A 27,167-nucleotide genomic window follows, 5' to 3' on the forward strand; every position below is an offset into this window, starting at 1 on the left:
TTCCCGGGAAGTTTTCAGGTTATGTGTGGAATTTCACGTATGCGGCAGACTGTGACAGCTACAGCCCCCAAACCACACGCCCACGCCCTTGTGTGTTACTCTCCCAAACTCACTTGGGCTTGATGCGTGACTTGCTTTGGGCAACAGGACATTAGCAAATGTGGCACAAAAGAAGCTTGAAAATCCCTTGCGCTTTGGGGTTTGCTCTGTGGCTGCCCCGAGAGAACAGGTGAAGAAGCCCAGGTGAGCTCACTGGGGCAGAAATCGTGATGCCTCCGGCTCTTCTGGGCTGCTCAGTGGGGAAGAGAGAGAATGTGTACCGAAGCAATCACATTTTCTAAAGACACTTTGTACCGTGTGAACATTCACTGACGAAATCTTTCAGAAATGTAATTAACTGCAGTTAGAATAACCTTTCCCTGACAAGGTGTTAAACTTTGTTATAAAAAAAATCTAAGAATACAGCAATGACATAAGACAGTTGAGACTTAGTTTATTCCACATTTACCTGGAAACTCCCTTGATGGCATAGTACAGAGCTGTGTAGAAAACTCAATGACAGAGGGCCCCAGAGGACCGCGCGGGCCTGTGGGAAACCAACCCGCCCCGTACCAGTGACGAACAGCCATCAAACCACTGGGTTTACTGGCTCCACTGCAGCTCGTGGATAAGAATGAATAAACTTCATTTGTGTGTTTACATTTCAGCAAAGAACAGCATGAAGAACCACCTTTCGGCGAACAGGTTCCTCAGCACATTTTGCTTCACTGAATTTTGGTTTGCACTCCTGTCTCTACCTTTCCTGTGGACAGGCTGCAACCTAAGAGAAGACTCTACCGTGAAAAGGCTGTAATCGGGTAGGCAAGCTGGCAGGTGTGCCTGTCCTTTCCTTGACCAGCTGCCGTTGTTAGAGCCGTGGGGTCACATTCCTGCACTTGGAAAGCGCCTTGCTTATGTTTGCACAGAAGGGTGCAAAGTCACAGCTTCGGGAAGCCAAGAAGTCATGTGACCCATCCTTCATCGGGACAATCACACTTAAGCCTTTCCAGCAGGTTCTTTATCTTCTTTGCGGGAAGGGGAGGGAACAGATTGGGTAACATCCTAGGGCGCATCTGACCTTTGTCAACGGGGCCTTGTTTTAATGATTACTCTTATAGAGAGGGGGTTGGTTAACTTCTGGACATCAGATTCCTTAGCTGTGAAATGAGGAGGCGTCTTAAGCTGGGTTATTACAAGAATGTGAATAGAGTACTAACACGTGGTAAATTTAGTAGCAATAACACTAACCTCCTACTCCAGTTTAAGCATCTGAATCCTTTTTCTGATATGTGCGGTGACATCTGATAAATATGAAATGCACGATTCATTGAGAACCACTCCCACAGCAATCTTTATATTCCTTCCTTAACTCCTTTACACAGAATCTCTTGTTGACCTGTTGACTATTCTTTAGTATGATTCCATGAATAAAAGAAAAAGCAGCTCAAGAACTAATTATGACTTAAAAAGTGTTGTTTACAAAGACATATTACGGAACATTCATCATAGCATGGCACCGTACCATCAGCCAAAGTTAACTAGTGGAGAGTTTGACAAAGAAAAAAAAAACCAAACAAACCCAAAACAACAAAAAAAGATTCACAAAAGTCTAACGTTTTTGGAAAACAATGCCATCAATCTGTCTCAAGATTTGAGTTCATCTAATATTGAGTCAAAGGTCCATGCAGTTGTGGTTAGTCTTCTCACCCTTAGAGTGAGCGGCCTGTAGATTTCATTAGGAAACAAGAAAACTCCTGTAATCTGGAAACACCAGCTGCATCTGTAACCAGTGCTAGATTTAGTAAATGTAATACCGTCACCAGCCTAACCAGAGCAGGTATTAGAGCCGAACTAGATAATTGATTGATCCACCTGAGAAAGTTCTCAGGTCTCTCCTTCAGCATAATACTGTTTGCTGTTAAACTAAGTACCATCTGATCTGCTAATTCGTGACAAAAAGCATTAAACATCCTCAGACTCTGGGATTTTGGTCGATTTCCTGTGCAGAAATTCCAATGAAAATGCTGTTGGAGAAACAGGTCTTGATTCCGGAATATGCTCCATTCTGTATTTTTCGATGTACGGTGCAGCTACTTCCCAAACCTGAAATGCAAGGACAAAACAAAGTCAAAGCGTTGACAACCTTGTTTTCACATGTCATTAAACATCAGCTTCATGTGAAGTCAAAACACTATCTCTGACTAGATAACACAGCAGCTGTTTGCTTGCTTTTATTATAAGCCATTTGACACATGATCTGTCAATGAGCCTTTGGTTGCTTTAACAGCTTTAAAAATACAAAGTCCAAAATGTTTCTAAAGTTACCATGAAGGCTTTCAGCTGCTTTACTCTTCTAAAGCAAAACAAGCCAGGAAACAAACGAAGCCTAGAGAATTCAGTGTGGATGGAATTAAGGAAGGTCGCTCAAGGATGGGACTGTGTGTTTTCTAAGGCAAGCCTTAAATGATAAGAGGCAGTGGATTTTCTCTTTGCTATCTTTCCATGCCACACGCCCTCTGTTCTTTGGACCCTTGCTACTCAGAACGTGGCCCCTGGACCAGCAGCGTCAGCATCGCTTGGGACAAGTCAGAATGTCAGCCCCACTGCAGACCTACTGAGTCCGAGCCTGCACTTTAACAAGATCCCCTAGAAATTCACGTGCACTTTACAGTTTGAAAAGCACTGTTTCACAGCCTTGTTTAGTGTTTACCTCCACCCACGAACCTATTTCCTTTCAAGCATAACATCTTCTCAAACTAAAGTCCGGCTTTTCGTTTATATTATAGCTGCTTTTTATCTGGTTGGCCGCTGACAGGGAAGGAGCATTTCCTATTCTTTTGTATTACCTTAGAAAATGTATTCTTTCAAAAACTAGCCTCCTTGAAAAGATATCTGCACCCCCAGGTTCACTGCACTATTTACAATAGCCAAGGCACGGAAGAAACCTAAGTGTCCATCAATGGATGAATGATACAGAAATTGTGAGACACACACACACACACACACACACACACACACACACACACACTGGAATTTTATTCAGCCCTAAAAAAAGAAGGAACTCTTGCCATTTGCAACAACATGGATGGATCTTGAGGGCATCATGTTAGGTGAAATAAGTCAGACAGAGAAAGACAAATATCGTACGATCTCACTTATATGTGGACTCTAAAAAAAAAAAAAAAAAATGAGCTCATAGATGCAGAGAACAGATCGGTGGTTGCCAGAGGCAGGGGTTTGGGGGAGTGGGTGGAGGGGGTCAAAAGGTGCAAAATCCCACTTATAAAGTAAACAAATCCTGGAGATGTCATGTACAGCTTGGTGACCATAGTTAATAATACTGCACTGTATATTTGAAAGTTGCTAAGAGAGTAGCTCTTAAAGTTCTTACCATGAGAAGAAAATGGTAACTATGTGTGGTAGTGCATGGTAACTAGACGTACTGTGGTGACCATTTTGCAATATATGCAAATGTCAGATCATTATATTGCAAACTAATATAATGATATATGTCAATCATATTTCAATTAAAAAAAAGGCTGAGCTCTCACACACCTCTCTTCTAGCACCAAAGTTGGCAGCAAGCAAGGGAATTCCCCTCAAAGGGTACAGGGAACACTTTTAAATGACAGGGGTGAAGGTCAAAGGAAAACAATTGTTCCCCAAGAACAGTGCAATGGTTCCAGGGGAAAATCAAGCCATTCTAGGGAACATGATACCTACAAATGAAAGGCCTAAAGAACTTTAAAACTACGTTTTAAAAATAAGTCTGCATTCTAGGCATCTGTCCCTATCAGATGTGTCTGCAGTCAATGTAGCCAGAGGGAAGAAGCAATAAAGAGACCCTGTATCTCACCCAGTGTGATGGGGCAGGACACACCAGTGCACTAGACACATCCAGATCCCTTTGAATAAAAACTCGGGAAATTTGTTTGCTCTTCAGGTCTATGCAGTCACTGAACCAGGTGGTGGTGGTGGCGATAGCATTACAGAAAGAGAATGTATTTTTAATAAGACAGAACCTTCTTGATGGGGAAGAATCCATGAACCTTTCATCTCATTTTCTCCCCACAAATATTTGTCCCCAAATTCCATTTAAAATTCATTCCAGCTTCTAATCCTTAGATAGTCCATGTTTGGGTGCAACATGGGACACTTAAGAGTGTATCGAATAGTTTCTTAGTGACCTTGAAAGTTGCATGAGTACCTTTTGGTTCACTTCCAAGGAACAGCCAGGAAGCAAAAGAATATGAATGTTTTTCCACTCTTCACTCCCGCTTTGCTTTCCCATAACGACCCCAAACTAAGAACTAAGCCAAGTATCCAATTTACCTTCTGCTCTACGAGCAGTCTGTGCGCTGCCTCAATGTCTGGGGCCATGAAGCGATCTTTTATCCAGGGCCTGCAGAGACAGCACATCAAACCGTGAGCCAACGTTAACTGCTGCCAGGGTTCAAAGTTCTAAAACAGTGTCACTTTCCAGGAATCTGTTCTGACTTTACCTTACAACTGAGCGCACCAGGTCATAGACCTTCTCCAGTGGAGTGGTAGTTTTCAAAGGACGTAGAAACTCTATCCCTTGGCAGGCTGCAAGAAGCTCGATGGCCAGCACTGAAACAAGGAAGGACGAGGGGACGGCTGATTAGAGTCTGACTTCATGCTTGAGGGATACAAATCCCATGCAAGCTGACGGCCATCGCCAGCCAGCTAACAGATGGTTGGCTCTCCCAGTCTATGGGTAGAATGAAGATCCCTTGGTATTTGGTTACCATCTTAAATGTGCTTTTCTAACCCCCTGGCTGCACCTTTAATGGTGAGAAAGGTAGGACCATCCAGGTACATCAGCTTTCCCCTTCTCCCCTCAGCTGATCAAGATGGATGACCTGTTTCCTATTTCCACCTTGGTGTAAATTTTAATTTGTTTTCAGTCTTGCTGTTCCCTACGGCCTGAAATACCTGGCAGATAGACTTTCATCAAAGGATTGAAGGAGCCAGTGAATGAGCAGATGAGTCTTTGGTTGCCCTGGAACTAATTCTCCAATGTCTGTTTCAAACCTTCAAACTTAAAGGCTCCCAAATCCACTAAAACTGAAATTCTAGCCATTGGCATCTTGCCAACTTTAAGTTTCTTGATAAAACAATCTCTACACTGTCTTTTCCTAGCTATGAACGCTTGTGGGATGTACCATACCTTGAGATCCACTCTGAATATTGAAATCTAAATCTCTCTACATTTGATATAGTCTAATGAAGAATTTTTTATAGAAATATAATTCAAAATTAAACCACTTTGGGTTCTGTTATTTGCCAAGAAGTTAATTTAGAAGCTTAGAGGCCACTTAAGTGGTCTCTTGATCAGGCCACTTAAGTGGTTAACCAAAATGGAGTATTAAAAACATTTGACTTCTTGTCTTAAAATTTATAAAGCACATTCCAAACTCTGGTGAGTACAGACAGGTCACGATGGGAGAGGATGAAGTTACAGAATCCATTAGGACCTGGAAGAAGCTTCACATCTTCTAGTCCAGGCCCCTCACTTTACACGTAAGGAACTGGAAACTTTGAGAAGTAAAGCATCTTATTAAATAAGTGCTTATGCTTATTTCATAGAGCTGGAGCTCAAGATCAGAACTGGCTAACCTTCCTGATTCGCCCTCACCCACATGACACAAACCTGGCCTCTTGGTTGGAGACATGTGAGTAGGAAAATGGCAGATTTTGCTAGTGCATATAACAGCTTCTTAGATGGGTTTGCAAGATAAACGTGATACATGTCAGGAAAACCTTGAGTAACCATCTCTCAGCATTCTGTGAACTGCTCTTCGTTGCTATTCACAACCATAAGTTCTCCCTGATGCCATCAGATGGGATCTAAAAACCACACACTTCATTGATACAGATGCAAAGGGTTCAGTGTATCTTGATTTACCTGGATTTTTAAAAATACGATTCTCGTTTATTTTGAAATAAGCTGATATTCAGTGGCCTAATAACCACCTTCGCCCTTCCCTTCCAAAAATTTAAATACACTTAATATATCCTAAGAATCATGGCGATACCTTCTAGTTTCCCATGAATATTTTCTTCACCTTAACAGAGTATGAGTCACATGAACTAAAACCATCCTGAGCAAATAAGCAATAGTTCTACTTAGATATATTGCAAGGACTTTCTTAAAGTTTTCAAAACTGACGCTATTCATTTTATCGACATCTGAGGCTAATTTATACCTGTGTCCCTTTCACTAAGAAAAGACTGCTTCTCCTGACCTTACATCCCCTTCCTTCCCACCTCCCCACCATCCCCTGGCCTTGACTGATGTCCGTGCTTGGGCTTCAGACTCTCTCTCACTCCTGATCTTTTTTGGACCGCCGCAGGGCGTGCGGATCTTAGCTCCCCAGCCAGGGGGATGAACCCACGCCCCCTGCAGTGGAAGCGCCCAGTCTTAACCCCTGGACCGCCAGGGAAGTCCCCACACTGGGTTTTGAAAGCTCCTCCCTTTGAAAAGTTTTCCCTCCTTCCTCCAGTGGGCTTGTAACATTTCAGGTCTTCTTTTCCCCTGAGTGCAACCACCTCTCTGTTCCTGGTATTCTTCTCACCTGACCTCCTGCAGCCGTCAGCTGCCTCCACGTAGAGAACTGCCCTTCATCATCCATCCCAGTTCTTTCCTGAGTGTGGGCAGCTGTACATCATTGCGACGCATCCCAGAACAATTTATTTTATGCACACACATCCCCTTTCCTTATTAAATACTGCTCCCCTCTTCCCAGTTTGCTGGCCCTATTCGTTTCAGGTCTTAATCTTAAATACTCCTTTGGAAATGCCTTTTCTCATCCCTTCAAACTAGGTCAGGTTCAGTTACAGCCTCCTATAACTCAATTCTTTAGTCAGGATTTTGTTAAGTGCTACAAAGAGTTGCCAAGTTGTTGTTCAATGTCTTCCTCTTTAGGTAGACTCTAATTCCCAAGAGGGCAGAGAATACCTCATTCACCACTTAATCCACTGTGCTCAGGGATACATGCCTTTCCACCCGAACCAGGCCAGACAAGGAGGAGAAGGGAGTGATAGTAAAGGGTACAAGGTTTCTTTTTGGGTTGATGAACACGTTCTAGAGTTGATTGTGGTGTTGACTCACAACTCTGATATATTCACAACGCTACTAAAACCCACTGAATTGTACAATTTAGATGGGTGAATTGTATGGTATATGAATTATTATGTCAACAGAGCTGTTACCAAAAAAAGAATACTCAACTCTTTCACACTTATCTTAAAATAGTGGTATTCTTTTGTCAGCCAATTGCTTCCAATACAGTTGCAAAAATTTAGGAATTTAGAGAACAATGCCTAAAGGAAGGCAGTTTCCCTTTAAGAAACCAAACAAGCAGTGATTAAGAAGTCTGGAAGGGGTTGACTTAACAGGGCTCCACCTGTGAACTCTCTTTGCTGAGAAGGCTCAGCGGCCATGGCTCACGGGCCCAGCCGCTCCGCGGCATGTGGGATCTTCCCGGACTGGGGCACAAACCCGTGTCCCCAGCACCGGTAGGTGGACTCTCAGCCACTGCGCCACCAGGGAAGCCCTCGTCAAGTCTTTAGGACCAACTGCAACACACAAGAAATGATGGGACAGAGAACAAAAGTACCACCATGAGGAAGCTCACAGGTAAATCCAGAATGTCAGTCTCTGTCAGAAAACTGACGTGGTTTTTTAACTACTCAATGGCATGAATTTAAAAAAAAGGGAGAGGGGACTGTTGTAAATGAAAAGAAGCTTAAAACCTTGGCCACCAAATTTAAAAGGTGGGTCTTGAATCCTGATTTGAACAAACTGTAAAGACGTTGAGGTAATTTGGGAAAATTTGATACCAAGACTTATTGTTGATTTTTGTCGGATGTGATAATGGCATCATGGTGGATAAGGAAGTTTGTATTTGAGAGAGAAAGTATGCAGGAAGAAAACATGACAACAGGGATTTGCTTGAAAATAATTTGGGAAAAGTAAAAAAAAGAAAAAAATGAAGCAAATGTGTTAACTGTTGAATTAGAGTGAGGCATATGAAGGTTCCTGGTACTAATCTCTCCACTTCTGAATATGTTTTAAAATTTTCATATTAAAAAAAGAAGCCAGCTGATGAACTGGCTTCGCCAGCAGGTGTGGTTCTTAATCTTCACCGAGCATCAGAACCACCTGGAGGGCTTGCTAAACCCAGCTTGTTCTGCTGTCTTTCCTAGGGTCTCTGATTCAGCAGGTCTGGGACAGGCCCTGAGTTCCCAGGTGATGCTGATCCTGCCGGTGGGGATCCCACTCTGAGGACCACTGGCGTATAGTTTATCAGGGAGGCCTGCGTCCAGGCCTGGCTGGGGTTACCTTGCTCCACGTGCTCAATGACCCTGAGGGCTTTCCTTGCTGCCCATCCTCCCATGGAGACATGGTCCTCCGTGGCGGCACTGGTGGAGAGAGAGTCCACGGACGAGGGGTGGCATAGGGCCTTGTTCTCAGAAACTGCAAGAGGCCAGAGACGTTAAGTTAGGGACATACTTACGTATGTTCCTAATAGAAAAATTGCCAAAATGACACATGGCTTCCCAAAGTGCTCCTCTGCGTGGAATACCCTCTCCAGGAGCTCTTGGTCGTTAGCAAAGCACCAGATGGTCCAAAGTTACTTTGGGAAAAAGAAGAAGGTTGGTTTTTTTTTTTTCCCCCAAAGTGAGAAGGACTCTAAAACTCTAGTGAGTTCTGAGATAAGACCGGGATGGGAAACCTCATATTACAAAGCCAAGTTGAAAACACTAGAAGCATTTAGCATAACAGGGAGACTCGGGATAAAAAAAGGTGATGGTCATTTCCAGGTATTGGAGGACAATCTGATTATGTCACCAGAGGAGGTGGGATCAGAATTCAGGCGTGGCGTTTGGGGATTGAGGCTGGACCCACAGATCTTGAGCGAGAAGATTTACAGTTGAGACTGTTCAATGATGACATAAGTGGATGTACTGGGTTTAAGCAAGGGCTTGATGACTGCGGGGATGTCTTGGGGAGGTGGGGGGAAGTCTAGAGTTGGCCTAGGTTGCTGTCTCTCAAACTTTATCGTGCAAATGAATCACTGGGTCTTGTTAAAAGTGCAAATGTTGAGTTTTAGATGGGGGCTGATATTCTGCTGTTCTAACAGATTGCCGGTGATGGCTGTATTTTGGGCCAGAGGACTACACCTTAAGTAGCAAGAACCTAGATCACAGAGTTCCTTCTCCCCAGCTTCAGAAGCTGGGAAAGGTCAAACGCAAAGAGTCTTTTCCTCTCTTTTTTTGAACTTTGAGAGCAGCTCTGAGTGAAGCTGCAGTTCTTTTCTATGCTATAGGGGATCCTGAGATAATATACTATAAACTATGGTGATCCACTCATCCTGGTTTGCCCAGAACTTTCAGGTTTCAGCACTGCAAGTCCTGGGCCCCTGAACCTGCTATGTGGATCACCTGGTTTGGTGGGGCTTGTTCAGAAACGTAACTTACAAGTGGCCAATAAAAGAAAACCACCAGTTTTATTACAATGAAAGCAAGCCGACCAGCTTCAGATGACAGCTAGGGCAGCTGAACACATCCAAACGAGGCTTCCCAAATTCATACCGCTTCTCTGAAAATCAATTACCACCCCCCATATTAATGTGAGAAGTTGCTGCCCCTTAGAGGGATATTTTAGTAAGGAGGTAAGTGAGTAAAGAGAAAATACTGGACAGAAAATGAACTCAGTGGCTCTTTGTTGGCTGTGTTGAGTCTTAGTGTGAGACTTAACTGAGGAAGGGGTGAGTAGTAATAGTAACAACAACTAATATTAATTTAGTGCTCATGACACTCTAGGCACAGTTCTAAGGTATTCCACACATTCATTAATTTAATCCTCAAAACAGCCCCGTTGGGTAAACTTATCACCCCCATTTTACACAGGAGTAAACTGAGGGTCAACAGGATTAAAAGACTTGCTCCATATCACGCTGCTGGTAAATGGGCAGAGCTGGGATTCGGACCCAGAGTCTATGCTCTTATGAGCCACTATGCTATCCGGCCTCTTGGGTACGTTTGCCAGAAAAAATACCAGATGCCCAGTTAAATTCGAATTTCAGATTAAAAAACAAATAATTTTTTAGTACCAGATAATATGCTGAATAATTCAAATTTAATTGGGCAGCCTGCATTTCTATTTGTTAAATTTGGCAACCATATTTTAGGATTAAGTATTGATTAAAAAGAGATCCTCATTAATTGAAGTGAGAGCACAGATTTGCAAGCCAAAATGCCTGGGTCTGAATTCTGCTTTACTTCTTACTAGCTGTGCAGTATTGAGTAGGTCACTTAACTTCTTGGATCTTCAAGTATTCATCTTTGAAATGGAAGAAATCATAGTACCTGCCTCTTGGTATTGTTTGACGATTGAGTAAATATAAGTGAAGCCCTTTGCACTTCCTTTGTGCCAGTCTCTATTCCGATGTTCCTTCTCTGTCCCTTACAGTCTCGAGTCAGAAATCTGCTACATTAAAGCTCAATTCTCATAGAGGGCATCTTGCTTCTTATAAGCATTTTTGCATGTTGTAATCACATCCTTACGTTTTTAGTGGTTGGTATGTCTTACGGAATGTATCCAAACTTTAATCATTTGGATCAGTTCAAGTTTCACCAGTAGCTATAAACATCTTTTGCTTTTTTCCTTCTGATAATCTTCAAATTGAGATTAGTGAAAAAACTACATAGATGAAGTTCATATGTGAAGTCACATTGCTTCCTACAGAGAAATCGTGGAAACCTCCTTATTTACAACCTCATTAGTGTGTTATTATGTTTCAGTATAGTGTTGCCTAGGTTTTATTTTATATTTTTTTTCTCTAAACCTGCTGCATTTGTATTGAGGATGCACGTGATGAAGGTGGTGAAACGTTAGATCTCAAAGACAAAATGTGACACTTTAGGTAAAATGGAAAGGCCTTTAGGTGACTAGGCTTGCATTCTGGGCAAAGTGCAGTGTCCTTACCCAGGGCTGCAGCCGTGCAGTGGGCTATCATGAATCCAGAGTTGAGACCACCTTCAGCCACCAGGAAGGCAGGCAGCTCGCTGAGGGAGGGGTTGCAGAGCCTTTCAATTCTTCTTTCACTAATTGCAGCAAGTTCATGGACGCCAATGGCCAAATAGTCCAGGGCCTGAAAGAGTGTCTCGATTCAGTCGGCCTGTATTAGAATATGCTTTCAGGGTCAGGAGCAATTCTAAATAGCTTACTTTGGCTGGATATTCACCATGGAAGTTTCCTCCAGAAACAGTCTCTCCCCTGCTGGCAAAGACCATCTTTCAAAATAGGTTAAGGCTTTCACATAACACTTGGTGATCACTTCAAGTATAACTCTTTCCCCAGTTGCTCATTTCTAACATTGAGGTGGTAGCCCTTGTACAAAGGTAGGGTGGAGAGAAGGAGAGTCTTTCCACAGGCAGGTGTTGACATGAAGGGGTACAAAGGTAAACAGAACAAAACAAAAACCTTAAAGATCATTGTGTCCACCCAACTGGGGGTCAAAGAAACTTGAAGCATGAAATGATGTTTTCTCTTGGGATGAGATCCTCAAACACCATAACATTACTAATCTGGTGGTCTGTACTTGCCCTCAAAAAGTTTATAACCTGAAACTAAGAACAGAGATCAGGACACCAGTTTAAAAGCAAATTCTGTTTCCTCAATGGGCACTGCGAGCTTGTGCTCCATTGAAGAACCTGCTGAATGGAAGATTTTGCTGATGAGCAACCACCAAATTGTTGGAACAATCAATTCTGAGAAAACTTTCAAACCTTCTACTCACTGATCCTGTGCCAGTGTTCACAGCAAATGGCGGCCAAGAGGTCACTGCAAACCCACTGAAGTCAGTGGCAACTTTGGACTCACCAAACATTAAGACTCTCAGGGATCATTCCACTCCATCGTGTATTTTACTTAAGTCAACAGGAACCCTGACAGAGGCAGCAAAAGACTTTCCAAAGAGCTAATTTTCACCTACTGGACTAAAGACTATTCACAACCTACTAACTAGGAACTCACTCTGTGTAGGAAGGGTTCTGACTTCCAAAGAGGTAGAGGTGCATGTGTAACTTAACAAGTTTGGAATTACCCTTTTCTGTGCATATGACTGTGAGCCTCTTAGACCTAGCTCCTGCCCTTTTCCATGGACCCGCCCCCAACGACAGGCCTTGGTTTTCTCTGAATCCTCAGAGCAAGTGATCTTTGCACCAATTTACAACTTAAGCAACATCTATTGTTCTCTAGTTGTTCCAAATTTGTTGGCTACTAGGTTATAGCAATTAGAAGTTAACTCCTATAAACTATGTAATAGATGGTCTACATATGCAACAGAAGATTGAGAAAAATATTCTTTTGGGTAACACCAGTATTGCTGGAGAACTCCCAAATATTAGCCAACTGGAAATTCATCAACAATTAAGAATCTTTCACTGAGAAAGTAAAGGACTTTTGGCTGAAATTTTTGCTGAGGCAAGTGGTGGGGGAAGAATTTAGCAGGGAATGATCCTCCCTCCCTTGGCCAGTAATTTAATGGTATTTTTGTTTATTTGTTTTGCTTTTTATTACTCCGTAAGATACCCTTTCAAGTCTAAATTATGTTAAGTGTAGAATGGATACCTCTGCTCTACAGTGCAAGAAATAAGAGATGAGAGAAGAATGCACGGAGTTCATGAAAACTACTTCTCCATTTGGGGGTGGATGGTGTTGAGAAGGGTTAGTGAGTTGAGGGGTATTTAGCTTGGGTCTGACTTAACTGTAAAACAACCTGAGAGGACATAAAATGCACCTCCTGAAGTAAGCTTGTCAGAGAAGCCACATTGAAAAGGTCTAGTGAGAAACCTTATACAGCTGCTCTCTGCTAGCCCGGGCTGTGTAAGGCTTTTAGGGCTTACTTTCTCCAATGTTAAGAACTGAGGCAGATGTGGGGTGGGAGAAATAGATTCCTAAGGGGTTGGATGGTCTTCAAAGGCAGTATTGTCCCTGTGAAGACTTTGCCTGTGTACCTCCTGACCGATCACATTGACTTCTGGGGGAACTAAGCCATCACAGAACCTTCCATAGCAAAAACAAGATGACGCTGAGATACCCACACCGTGAAGGGAAAGAAGGGCTCCATCCTTGAGAGACGGAAGCATTGTTACTCTTCTTTGTACAAATATGGGAACACTGATTTGACTAAACTCCATGTCAGAAATAAACTCAGGATGAGGAAAGCCATAACTCTTTGATCAATACTTAGGTAAGTGTTAAAAGGTTGCCTCTGTTTAGTGCACCATGGTATCACTCGCCCTAGGAAGGCTCACATAAATGCCATCCTACCCAGGGTCTCTACAATCACACTTGTGATGTAGATCTTCATCCTTCTACCAACAACCTCAGCAGTGGGTTTCAGGGCAGAGGTCTTCGTGAAACTCTGCAGCCAATGTTGGAAATACCCCCTTTAATCTTTCATCTGTCAGTTTTGGAAGCACAGCACGTTAGACTCCGAACCTGAGACTAGGTTCACAGATCTGCCTCTGACACTTACCAGTTTCGCTATAGAGCAAGGCATTTAACCTCGGAGCCCAAGTACGTAGTCTATGAAACGGAGCAACAGAGAGGCTACACAAAACGATCACTTAGATCTTAAAATGACCAGCTGGAATTCTATAATCACAGCTTAGTAAACCATCAAAAGATACAGGATTATCTGTTGCACTGTTAATTTCTGTGGTAATGATGTTCTTCACAAATGCTATTGTGTCGTTCACCACACCGTGGATCTAGAAGACAAGATCAAATGAGCTATACATGGAAGACACTGATAATGGTCCCTGTCACATAGTCTGATATTCTTATTAGAATAGCAAGAACAATTTAAACTGGGATTTCTTCTTACTGTGGAGCCAATTTGGCAATTCTTCCCCATAGACATTTTAAATCTAAGCTAGAACAGAACTTGCTGAGAACAAGGAAAAGAGGGTATTTATGCTAGGGAGGACTCTTTAGTACCCTACAGATTGGAACTTGGTACAACCTGAAATATTGTTTCACCCTTGAGATGCATGTTAGTCTGTCACTTAACTGCCATTTGCAGATGAGTTGGAACATCTGCAGTGTAGGTTGCCTCATGCCAACCCAGGTCATCTGCATTTTATATTTAAAGTTATGACTCACAGATTCATTTATAATGGTTTATGTCTGCCTATTAAATGCAGATAAGATCTAACCATGGATATGCCCTTGAATTGTGGTTAGATTTTCCCATGAACGTTCCTGGCAGACTGGTTCTAGTTCTGTCTAACAGGTAGAGCCAGTAAAACTCCATTAACTGGTTAGGATGATGCTATTACTAAGAATTTTTTAAAGTTAGGGCACTAAACCAAAACAACAAGCTGTCCGTCGGACTTCTCTACATGGGGGTTGAGCAAAGTAATTCAAAGGGAAACAAGCAGCTTACCATATAGAACAGAAACTTTACAATAATTGGAAAGTCGAATTATTACATAGACATCATTTTTAATAGAGGCAGTAATGAAATCTGGACTACCATTGACCATTACATGACTTTCTAACACCTTCCTCTCTTTCTATTCCCCACCCCGACAAACTGGGGGAAAGAATAGAAACTTGTTAGCTTTTTTGTTTACCTGTGGACAGCAGCGCAAGGTGTAAGCGTCCTGAACACGATCACAGAACCTGTGACTTTCTGTGGAAAAGGTACAGGGATGGCAGGGGGCATGTTAGCAGTTCTTTCCAATAATTTCCAAAAGCAAATAAGCTCATTCACATAGGCACGCCCAGACCTGCTATTTCAGATGGGTGGTGATCTGAGTCCAAGAGGGACCGAAACCGAAAAGCGACTTCAACTTGCCCACGATGAGGGCGAACAGCGTGAATGTCTAGAATTGATGAAAGAGGAAAAGTCTGAGCAATTCTTATATTGAATGAACTACCATCGCTGGAACAGAACCACCCACTGTGCTGACACAGCCCTCAAAAGTCCAGGGGTCCTTAACCATCACTCAGGATTAGAAACTTAACTCCAAAGCAAGATTTTCCTTATGGACTTTATTCTTTCTACTTTAAATATCTGAGTGTAAACTATGTGTTGAGATCTCTGGGAATTCAACTCAAGACACTGGGCCTACCCTAAAAAGACTTAGGCTCATAATGGAAGGGAGCTCAATAGTGGCCTAATTTAACTAAGTCATTTTTAGATAGTTTTTTTGGTCCTACTACATATAAGAGTAGGGAGTCTTTCCAAGTCATTATTTTCTAGAAAAGCTACCACTTCTACAATTTTTCTCTCCCGATTTTCAAGTGGGGATCAGTGCTAATCCTACTCTAGCTCTCAAATCCTGCCCATAGATTCTTAAGACAACATGTAGTTTGATGGGAGTCAGAGCTGGTGATCTGGGGCAGGTCACTTAACCCTCTGGGTCAGCATTGGTCTGTGAAACACGGTCGTTTCAAGGGTCAAGTGTGGCGTAACTTAGATGAAGCTGCAGCAGTCCTACGAAGGCACAGGCACTTGGATTTTCTTCTTCCCTGCCATCTACCCCCACCACTCCCGCGTCTGAACACCTTGACCAGCCTCCCCTCCCCCCCTGCACCCGAGCTCTGCCTGAATGAATAGCAAACCAACAGAAGAGCCATGCTGACCAGTATCGAAGGCTTTGGTGGTGCCCTTCAACACCTCGAGGGTCAAGGACGCCACTATGTCAGCCTGCCGAGCAATGGCACTGGCTCTCTCCACAGCTTCACAGCCCAGGGAGGTGATCATCTGCGTCCCGTTGATGAGCGCCAGACCCTTTGTGGAAGGGGAGAGAAGTGTCCAGACGCTGTTTGTTGTAACAGGTGTATGTGCAAGTTGATTTCCTATCTTTTGCTTTCATAAGAGAAAAGTTAGCCTGTCGGTTGAATGACGTTGATCCATGGTTTCTAAAGTGCAGGGCAGTAATGCGTATTGAAGGATGCAAGGATGAAGTGCTAACATATGTGAAATCATTAGTGTAAATCTAGCAAATGGAATAGCTGTTAAGTGTCCCCGTCATTAAGGCAGCAGTGGTGCTCCAATGTAGATGGCATATCAAATCTTTAGCTCTTAATTATGCTGCATTTCTTCTTCAACTTCTCATCATTATAGACAAGACACCTTGAACAATTTCTGGTCCGAGACTCTTGGCTTAGAGCATCCCAAGGGACGCTGCCTTACAGCATCTCTTAGGGGTCCTTAGAGATCCTGATTTGAAGTTTAAGTTCTTCTGTAAAAGAACCCCTAGGCATCTGTGGCCTGAAGAGTCTTTTCAGTGCTTAAGGCAGAGCCCTTTCTTCAGTGCCCAACTTAAGCAAACATGGGAGCTATGTTTATTTTAAGATACGAGTGAGGCTGATATTAAGACTGAAAATAGCTATTAAGTAAAGATTTGTTAAAGTGAACAAATTTTCCTTAGTCTCCTTACCTCTTTTGGCTTCAAAACAATTGGTTTCAATCCATGAGCTGCCAGGACCTGTAGAATGATTTAAAAGGTAAAAATGGGTATCAAATGAAATACCAGCATATTTCTAATTTCATGTGGAATCCAATAAAAGTCTTTTTAAGCCCAAAGGTCTGTCTTATAAAAGATTAGACCTACGTGAATTGGTTCTGTTTATCTTCGCTGGTCTATCCTCTAGTTCTGTTCTCTAGTCTGCAAGCAGACTTAGCTTTCGAGTAATTTTTGTACCTACATCAGGGGCTAGTGTCTATAAAATCAACCCTGAATGTTGGTTTCTAGGTCCTTTGCTTTCAGTTTCCACTTCAGTGATTCACTTTTTTTTTTTACTGCTGCTTCCTGAGCAGATGCACATCCAGATGCATGTGCGCTAAGGCTGAGCTCCAAACTCTGTCCACGTTCCCTGGCCTCCAGAGCTTGACCTAAAAAGTCCTCCACCCTCGTCCTACTTGTCTGAACACTAGCAGAGCCTCAGAGCAGGGCTTCTCACTTGTATGGCAAATGTGTGAGCACCAGTGAAGAGGGACTTATGGGCCCAAGAGATGGACACAGAATCCTGAGGGGAAATGGGCAGAATGATCTTCCCCTGAAATAAAAGAAGTGAAAGCAATCACTAGGTTAAGGTCCCTCTAGGGGAGAAGGAAGACACAGAGGCAGGACCACTGACTCTGTCAATTTCACAAGCTTATTAGAATATCTAACACATGATTAACTCTGTCCCAGGAGTGGGGCTGAGGGTAGGAAAAATGGAGACAGACAAGCTCAAGGGCAAACACAGTCATAGTATGTTAAGTGTAACTGGAGGTAGGAAGTGGGTAGGGTTCCGTGGAAAATAATCACGTAAGATGCTCGGAGGGCACAAAGGAGGGGCAAAAGGGACTTGACGGGGTGGGCCTATAGGGAAAAGAACCAGAAGAGCAGAGAGGGAAGTTTCTCAGAGGACTTATCAGAAGCAGGAAGAGAAGAAGGGACATGGCTCGTCCCTCTGCCTAGGACAGAGGGCACTCCAGCCGCAGGCCACCTCTCGCTTCTGTGATGTACAATGTTGCTGGGGAAGGATTTGGCTGGGGCGTGTGGATATGACAGGCAAGACTCTTGTAAGCCACTTTAATTTTAGACATCACCCTGAGGGCAGTGAGAAGCATTGCACGTTTTGGCCAGGACACGTTTGGATTTGCTGAGTGAAGGTGGTTGTGGGAACACTGTACATAGAGAAGTAATGAAGACCAGTCTGCATAGAAGGAAGGTGATCTAGAACCCAAACCCCCGAAGGACTATCTGTTCCCTTAACTTCTTCCTCCTTGGTCCTCTGCCCCTTCAGTTACTGTTAGGGGACCTCCCAGCAAGAGATCAGAGACGACACTTCAAACAATTCTTTGGGCTGCTCTGATGAATTTGGAGATGAATGAAGAAAACGTTAAAGCTTTATCAAAAACAAGCCTTTCTGATTGGCCACCAGATGAGTGCTTGGGGGGGAGGGGGGAGTGGAGCCTCCTTTCCAGAGGTTATAAGTCAGTGCTATGATCCGCAGCTCTGTACCTATTAGACCAGCAAGTAAATAAACCTGCAACAACATGTGACCTCCTGGCCAGGCACTGGAAATGTTTTAGATGCAGAATAAATTCCCGCAGTTAACACTGGCTGCTGTACCTTTTTACCAAGGTGATCACCAAGTCCAGAAGGTTGACAGTTGCACATGGAAGCTAAGAGCCTTGCCTATTTGACATCTGTACTGCGCAAAGGCTGAGCTCCTGACTGTCCACACTTCTAAGCTTCTGTTGTCACAGCCATAGTATAGGGATAACGTTGGCTCCCTTGTCGGGCTGCTGTAAGGATGGAGTGCTAGAAAGCATGCAAGTACACCTGGTGTCCAGCCTCGGGAAATTACTGCAGGTGGAAGCTGTTATTAAAATCTTACGTATTTAGCGTCAGCCCAGCCACTCTTCGGAGACCACATCTTCCCTTCCCCAATTAGCCCGAGAGCAAGATGAGAGAGTGGGGCCAGGTCTCCACTGGCACCAACGGTTCCTTTCTCTGGAACATAGGGCAGGCAGGAGGCTGGGAGAGAAAGAGGCACCGGTTACTTCAAGAGTACTTCATTCTGGCCATCCTCGCTTTAGGGAAAGACAATTCCTCAAGCACAACTAATGCTTAAGGGACCTGGCTGAACTGCTATAGAAAGAAAAAGGAGAGGGGGAGAAAGAGAGAAAGAAAGGCAGGGAAGAGAGAAAGAAAGGAGGGAAGGAAGGAGGACCCTCCCGGGAGCAAAGCTTTCTCTGGAAGCCACTTTAAGTTTAGACTTTATCCTAAGGACAACGGGAAGCGTTACAGGTTTTAGCCAGGACATGCTCGGATGTGCTGTGTGAAGGGGTTGGGAGAACACTGTCCATAAAGAATTAAGATCAGACTGCATGGAGGAAAGGTGATCTGGAACCCGTGCCCCCATAATGACTACCTCTTCCTTTAACTTCTTCCTTCACCTTGGTCCTCTGCCCCTTTGTTTACTGTTACTGTGCATGTTCTAATCTGACCTAGAAATTTCTAGAAATTCTAGCAATGTATCTTAAAGATGTGATCAGGAGCTAGCTGTTATTCTTTGCTGCCTTCTTTCTAAGAACATAAAGTTTAAAATGATCCAAATAGGAATTAAAAGACTTTCATAGGACTGATTGGTGTATGTAGCCATTAAAAACTATTGGAGGGCTTCCCTGGTGCCGCAGTGGTTGAGAGTCTGCCTGCTGATGCGGGGGACACGGGTTCGTGCCCCGGTCCGGGAAGATCCCACATGCTGCGGAGCGGCTGGGCCCGTGAGCCTCCAGCCCTGAACTTAAGGCCAGACTTAAGGGGCTTATTCTAGTCTTAAAGATGCCAAATGCTAAGTGAAGGTTGATAGAGAATGGGTGAAAGTCCACAGGAGAAAGAGTCTCTGCCTCCCTCCTACCTTGCACCCCCATCTAGCTAACCTCCTTCTTGCCAAGCACATTTCCCACTCATCTGCATTAGTTTATGTCTTCTTTTCTCACCAATTTCTCACCACCCCATCAATCAAGTCTACCTGTGGTACACCCACAACCTCATTGGAGGGTCAGTTGGGTATCTGTTGCATTACCATTAAATACTTCGATAACTTGTTTGAGAGTCTCCAGGGAAATGCCACTGTATCCTTTGGCTAAGACATTGATCCTTAAAGCCAAGAGCATCCGACATCTCTCAGGGATTAGTGGCTTCCCAACACCTACAAAACAGAATTGATGTTTTCTCCAAGAAAAACGAAATTTTTTCCTTCTCCCAGCTGTCTCCATCTCAGATTTCTCGCCACGTCTTGGCTCAGATACTTGCACTACTTTCTCTCCTGATTCTCTTGCTTCTTCAAGTCTCATCTTCCAGACAGATATGAGAATCCAGTTTTGCCTTCTCACTTGCCCTTCTTGGAAGCGTCAGCGAACGCCCCGCCCTCCTCAATACCCTTAGAATAGCGTCTGGACTCCTCAGCACAAGCTCTCTTGCAGTCTGATGGGATTCTTGACAGACTTTCCCGTCTCACCTCGTCCCGAACAACCCCTCCCTGAGTTCCAGCCTTAATTTCGTCCCCTGACTGCATCACTCTCTTGGCACGACGGTATCCACGCTCCCATGCCAACCCCATCCTTTCACCTGGCCCATTCCTTTTTCTGAGATTCAGTTGAAAGGTGGTCTTGTGTGATGCTTTCTGCTTCCCCCCTCTCTGCCCCACCCCGGCAGCAGAATTGGCACCTACTCCTTGGAATCCGCTAGCTTCTGGATGCTGTTAAAGGATGCCTGGCACTGCGCTATGCAGTCGTCCGGGTATTGGTTCCAGGGCCCCCAACCCAACCCCCCTGCAGATACCAAAATCCCCGGATGTTCAAGTCCCTTATATAAAGTGATGTAGGATCTCAGGATCCTACATCGGCCCTCAGGATCTCCGGGTTCCTAATCTGTGGATTCAGCCAACATCCCAGGCTGGTTGAATCTGGGAATGCAGAACCTGGAGATACCGAGGACCGACTGCACTTCATTCAAATCAAACAAGATCTGGAAGGCACTGAATGTTTGGAGTGAGTTACCTGAAGAATGTGAACGTACTAGGTTGACCTGGAGCTCCCTGGAAGAGAAAGAGAAAAAACCCTCTTAGATACCTCACCGTGAAAATGTTCCCTCAGCTGGGAACATAGTTAAGTCTTTGGAGGGACAGAATAGCCATGATGGGGCACTGGAAGAAACCAGCAAGTCTGTGTTTTCTTTATCAACTCATGTGTGAGTTAATCCGAGCCTCACCCTCCTTATCTGTAAATTGGGGCAAATGCTAATTATTTCTGTTGTTGAAAGAAATCTCCAAAATGAGAATAAGTGGCATGTGACTGTGTGTGTGTTTGGTGGGGAGGAATCAAACTTACTCTAGTTTACTGACAGGAATTACAGTTCTGGCAAATTTCCCAAAACCTGTAGTAATGCCGTAAACAACTAGAATAAAAACCAGACGTTATACAGTTAGACACAGGTGGCATCTTTTAAGCCTATAAAAAGAACTGCGTAATACAAAGAGAAAAGGATACCAGTTTTTTCTTTCACGATGCTTTCTATGACTTCCCTGGAGTTTTGCACCTTCTTTTCAGCAGTGGGGGTGAGCTAGGAAAACATTGGTCAGAGCTGAACATGTCAAAGATTTACACATGCCGCGGAAAAGGTCAGAGGATGTCCTTCCGCTCCCTCCAGCATACCTTGATTTTGTAGCGTCCCTTGCCCAAGTTGACCAGATCCTCTGTGGTCAGGCTGTCCCCATCTAAGGCAATGTACTGCACAAAAGAAGGGAATCTCCGTGAGTGCAAACAGCTTAGTCGCTCAAACAAAAGAGTAGGGAAGCCTGAAGCAGAATTAAGCTCTGACCCGTCAGAGATTTTATCACTGCTGTCAAACACTCATGTGCTAGTTACAAAGACAGCTTGCTGAAGAGGAGGTTGAGGAAGGAAAATGAGAAGTGGAAAAGCGTAATGCCTTTCCCTATTACACAGAGCTGGATAAAGCCCTGTCCTCACTGATGGTGCTTGGTCATAAATTTTGCTAGCCCTCCCCCTCCTTAAATGAGGGGTGGGGGGACTTCATTTTCTTAAAAAAAAGGAAGTGGTTTGAAACTTACCTTTTCGGGTTCCCGGTATTTGCTGTATCTGTAGCCAGGTAAAGGAAAATGCTGGGTAGTGTGGAAAAGCCCCAGCCCCATCATTGGTAGCAGTAGCCCCCAGAGCAGACCAACAAGCCTGCAGGAAAGGATACAGGTAAACTCCTTCTGGTTGCGATGGAATGAAGTCGGAAGACATGGCATCCCCTTCTATAACTGAAACAAGAATGCAAGAGAGACCCCGTAGGGATCACAGTTGGAGAGCCACTTTTGGTGTTACTGGTAAACCAAGCAAAGGGCTCTTCAACTGCCTTCGGAATTCTACAGAAATGGCTGCTTTAAAACGACTTCTCATGCTTTAAAATTTACAAAGGAGGAGAGCAAAAGGCAGAGATGTAGGCGCCAGGCATGCATGAAAGGGTTTAAATGAAAGTTCAAGATCCAGCCCCACCTCCATCCCCATCACCGGCTTTATTTTGTTTTAAATCTATTGTTTTAATATTTAAAATATATTTAATATTTAAATCTATGGGGTTTTTTTTGTTTTTGTTTTGCGGTATGCGGGCCTCTCACTGTTGTGGCCTCTCCCGTTGCGGAGCACAGGCTCCGGACGCGCAGGCTCAGCAGCCATGGCTCACGGGTCCAGCCGCTCCGCGGCATGTGGGATCCTCCCGGACCGGGGCACGAAGCCGTGTCCCCTGCATCGGCAGGCGGACTCTCAACCACTGCGCCACCATGGAAGCTATCAAACTTTTGTTTGATAGTTTCATTAAACAAAATAGATTTAATTTTGTTTTAAATCTATGCTACTGGTCTCCAGTCTGGTGAGGTTCTTTTGAAGGGCAAAGGGATTTTCAAAATGATTCGGTAACTGCAAAAGGCTTCAGCCCTGCGGTCTTGAGTTCAAATCTAGTCTTTGCTACTAGTAAGAAGTCTCCTCCTTTCCGAGTCGGCTGCCTCGTTGTAAAAGGTGGATAAGACTCCTGCCTTCCTCACAGGGGTGTGCGAGAATCCCTTCCCCGTCCCCGCCCCCCCAACAATTGGGGAGGACAAGGGACCGTCCCTCCCGGCCGAGTGATTCGCACCCCTTCCTTCCGGCCACTCACCCACTTCCACGAACTCGTTGTCCTCCAGGGCCACCTCCAGCGGGTCCTCGTGGTCCAGCAGGCCCAGGCCCTTGCAGCGGCGCACGAGGAAGCTCACATTGTCCACCGAGGCGAAGCCACCATTGTCTGGCTTGTTCTTGATGTACCTCCGCACGGCCTCCCGGCCCAGCCAGCCCACCGTGAGCTGCGCATCCTGGCAGGGCACCGCCAGCCACTCTCCACGCACGTGCACCGTATACCTGGGCATGGTCGTCCGCTGGCAACAGTCACTGGGAGGGGAGAGTTTTATCCGGGAATGACTACCGAGGTGTGGTTGATAGGGAGAAGTGGGATGGGCTTTCAAAACACGCCCCCTCCTTTGCCTTTACTCATTCATGCATTGGACAAATATTTATTGAGCGCCCCACGGTGTCCCTTTGATTTTTTTGCAGCTGAGCGAGGGGCAGGAGAGTGGGATGCAGGCCGCCTTTCCACCTGCCCTCCAGGTCTGCTGCCAGCAAGGCCTGGGTTCTCCCGCCCTCGGGTCCTAGAGCCTGCCGACCCTGCTGCTGGCCCTGTCTCCGCAGGGGCCCTGATTCCTCCCTCCCCTGGTTTCTGTCTGCGTTCTCCTCCATTAAGGGCAGCTTATAAACACCATGTTCCTGTCTTTATCTGGAATTACTCAACTGTAAAATGCTCTTCACTGGCCAACTGTGACACCAGGGAGTGTGGCAATCTTCATGCATTTGTTTATTCCCAAATACGTGTTGAGCAACTCCGCCCTTACCACTATGAAGGTTTTCTGAAGCTGTCCCTCCACAAAGGGAGAGGGCAAGGCCAGAGATCATTTTCACAACTAAAGGTCACCATTTTGGTGACAGCCACCGCGCTTGGACTCCAGCTCCACTGCTTATTAGCCTGGAGCAGTAAGTTATTGATTAGCCTCTGTTTCCTCATCAAAAGGCAAAGGGGCTAATTTCCTCACTGCAGTGTTTGCAATATCTACCTGGGATCAGATCCTGGTCCTGCCATTTCCCAGCTGTGTGACATTTGGGCAAGTTACTTGACTTCTCTGGGCCTCTGTTTCTTCACCTACAAAATGGGGATGATAATAGTACCTATTTCAAAGGGCTTTTGGGAGGATTAAGTGAGTTCATATATGTAAAGCCCTTAGAGCAGCACCTGGTGCAATGGAAATGCTATGGAAGGGTTTGTGATGACTGTTGTTTGGACTTTAATATATACCTATATTGCTTTATAAATGTTCTTTCATCATGGTATCCCGAATGGATATCCCTAATCCAGGTAAGCTTCTTCAACACAGATTACTGCTCCCTGCACCCGATTCATTATAGTAGTATTAAGGAACTCTGAAAAGCATGAAAAGGGAATCAAGGAAGTGTTGGCACTGTTTTAACTAGGCAGCATTTTGGCAGTAAGCCAGTGTCTAGAGATTGGGTTATTCCAGTGGAAAAATCCTGAAAAGTCTGTTTCCACTAAAACAGACTTCTGTTGGGAATAGAGACACAGTTGTGATATCACAGAAAACACCCACACCCAGAACGTCCTTCTCTGAAACCCTCCCGGGGAAGTAAGTGTACAAAGAAAGAGCTGCCCCTCCTTGAGCTTCATTAAAACTTGCACTTCAGCCACCTACACCCTGACCACACTCTGGAATTCGTCACCACCTGAATTTCATCCACATAAGAAATCTTAAATTCCGGTACCCCACCTTCTGACCACAGCCTCCTCGCCTTCCCGTTCTCCCCTTACATCAGTCATCTCCGACCTTGAACCTGGCTTCCGGTCAGTGCCTTCTTCTCTGCACTTCCCACTGGCTTTCTCCCTTACTTTCCTTGGAAGCTGGTCCCCTAGTTACTCACCTGGACCACTTTCTTCAGCACTTTGAAATTCCTTTATTACCCTAACCCTATTCCTACACTCTGAATAAACCGCCACCCATCCCCCACCCCCGGGGTTATCGCAACAAACTTCCATCTGTGTTCACCCGGAGAGGCAGGCTCTGCTACAGAAAGTCTTGCGATGGGTAGATGGTGGCCCTGCCTCCTAATGCCCCTCCCCCTTAGAGAGTTCCCCAAACAGTCATCCCCCTCCTCAAGGACCTTCTCAATAGCTACCTCCTCTAATTCTCAGAGGAAGCCCTTACCAACTACGTCTCCGAAAACTGAGGCCCTTAGATGTGAAGCACCTTAACTTTCTGTCCTCCTCCATTACCTCATCCAACACATAATTCTTGAATGCCTGTTACGTCCCAAGCACTATGCTAGGTGCTGGGAATGAAACAAATAAGATACATCTTCCACCTTCATGGTGCTTACTCTCTGGTGATGAATGCAGATGTATAAAGATTAGTAAGAAGTCCAACTATCCCCTGTGCTATGAGAAAACCCAAACTACTTGGGCACGCCAGTTGCTGGCCCCAGCTGAGCCCAGTTTGAGTAATCCCAGGCCAGACATCAGACATGTGAGGGAAGAAGCCACCTGATCATACCAGCCCCCAGCAATTTGAGTCATGCCCAGCTGTTTGAGGATTCCCAGCTCCGGCCCTAGACACCGTGGAGCAGAGACAAGCTATTTCCACTGGCTCTGTCCAAATTCATGACACAAAAAACCCATAAGTCAATACCTTTACTTATGTTATTCTTTCTTCATCCAGATGGAACACACTTCCAACTTTCTTTGCTTGGCTAGATATTTCTTATTCCTTAAGACTCAGTTTAGACCTTCTCTTCTCCAGGAAGCATTCCCTAAATGCTTCAATTGGGGTAAGTGGCCCTTCTCTGGGGTGCTTTTTCTTTAGCATTATGTATAAATTACTTATTTTTGTTCACCCAGAAATTATGTGTATATCCAGCTTGGTACAAAGACATTCAACATACGCTCCTTAGCTGAAGTAAGTGTAGACTCTAGTGGCCCCCAGGTGAATTCCTACAAACATTTGTCTGTAGCGCCTTCCTCCTCCTTCATAGCGTCCTTCAAGACCACCCTCAAGCATCCCTTGCCCCAATTCACTTTCAGTATCACTAATCAGTGTAACTGAAAAATGACATTAGCTTAGAGTACGGGGTACACTTATGGGGGGGAGGGAAGCCTCCAAAAGCATCATCTGGGTCCATGGATTTGCTAAAGTCTAGTCACTTCGACTGTGATTATATACCAGGGATTTGAGCTGAACTCTCTCCTCTGATATTCCTGGCATGGAGACAAGTGAGAGCAGAGCCTGAGAAATAGAAGCACACTGCAGTGTAGAAACATGTCCAAAAGGAGAGAACCATTTGGGAGAGTGAGAACAGGGGAGAAGTCAGGATTACAGGAAGGCCAGAGTGTTTCCTCCTATTTAAGACTTTTTTTTTTTTTTTTTAAATACTACATTAGCACTTCTGGAGGGTATTTAGCGATGATATGCCCCCACCCACATTTACGCTCTAAGACACTATTTCTCTTTGCTAAAGTTTATTTGGCCAGGGGTGGACCAAAGCTAGGTCAGAGCCTCACCTTTGGGAGTTTGGAATTGAGACAGTCTCTCCATGTGGTAAGAACTATTGGCAGCAGTAAAGCTGGGGTAGCCAGACTATACAATGTAGACCAGAGAGACAGAAATGGGAGATAAGAGTATGGATGTCTCTGCTGTCCTGGTGTCAGTTCCCTTCTGTCTGTCCCTGATTCTGGTAACCTCCCCCTCCCCTGTATCCTTAGTATAATCCTCCTTTTCCCTTTCTGACTTCTAGTCATTGGGGTTGCTCTCACTTACAATCAAAGAATCCTAACTAATACAACAGTGGTTCCCAAACTGTGTGCCGGGGCACTGCGTTACACTCATAGGGGTTCTTTGTTACTCTCTCACTTGGATAAAGTTGTTGTTATTTTTAACTCTTTCTTTTTCTGTGCTGTATGCTGTTTATGGATGGAGAAAGTTTGCTGACCACTAAGGAGATGAGGCTGGTTGAATAGACTGTCAGGTAGAACTGAGGGGAGAAGCAGTGGTATTCAGGTTGGCCATCTGACCCTAACGGTCAGGAAAACAGGACAGCAGGTGGATCCGGATATGAGAAGCAGAGCGCTCCCTCTAGTTTATACATTTTGCTAAGGGAATTCATCCTATGTCCACCAGCTGGGTGATGAGCAAATCTAACCAAGTATTTATCTTTAAGTTTATTTAAAACCAAAATCCTAATTATGTTGAATTTTTGGTGTGCAACGGATGCAAATTAAAGAGCTTAAAATAAGAGGTAAATAATATGTTGACATATCTTGTGACCACAGTGGGAGAAAATGAATATGAAATTAATGAAAAAATCAACATTTATAAATCAAAAGGTTAAACTTTGCTAAAATTCTCTTTACAAAGAACATGCCACCAGGGG

The 27,167-nt window shown here is 44.5% G+C and overlaps 1 protein-coding gene across 1 annotated transcript; it reads right to left on the reverse strand.

Annotated features, from left to right (window-relative positions):
* Window positions 1–473: 473 nt before the first annotated feature.
* HAL (histidine ammonia-lyase) lies at window positions 474–23,403 on the reverse strand. Its single transcript, XM_027107242.1, has 20 exons — window positions 22,804–23,403; window positions 21,853–21,913; window positions 21,719–21,746; window positions 21,303–21,377; window positions 21,138–21,210; window positions 20,979–21,045; window positions 20,649–20,686; window positions 19,673–19,798; window positions 18,482–18,621; window positions 16,531–16,578; window positions 15,731–15,878; window positions 14,872–14,967; window positions 14,716–14,774; window positions 13,768–13,848; window positions 11,299–11,364; window positions 11,057–11,222; window positions 8,408–8,542; window positions 4,542–4,650; window positions 4,372–4,441; window positions 474–2,142 (listed from the first exon to the last, which is right to left on the reverse strand). Exons 1-20 carry the CDS (start codon window positions 23,048–23,050, stop codon window positions 2,002–2,004), a joined length of 1,974 nt encoding a protein of 657 aa, XP_026963043.1. The 5' UTR covers window positions 23,051–23,403; the 3' UTR covers window positions 474–2,001.
* Window positions 23,404–27,167: the final 3,764 nt, after the last annotated feature.

The sequence above is a fragment of the Aethalodelphis obliquidens genome, unplaced genomic scaffold, assembly GCF_003676395.1.
Source record: "Aethalodelphis obliquidens isolate GAN/ISIS:26980383/991018 unplaced genomic scaffold, ASM367639v1 scaffold8, whole genome shotgun sequence".
Lineage (NCBI taxonomy): Eukaryota > Metazoa > Chordata > Mammalia > Artiodactyla > Delphinidae > Aethalodelphis > Aethalodelphis obliquidens.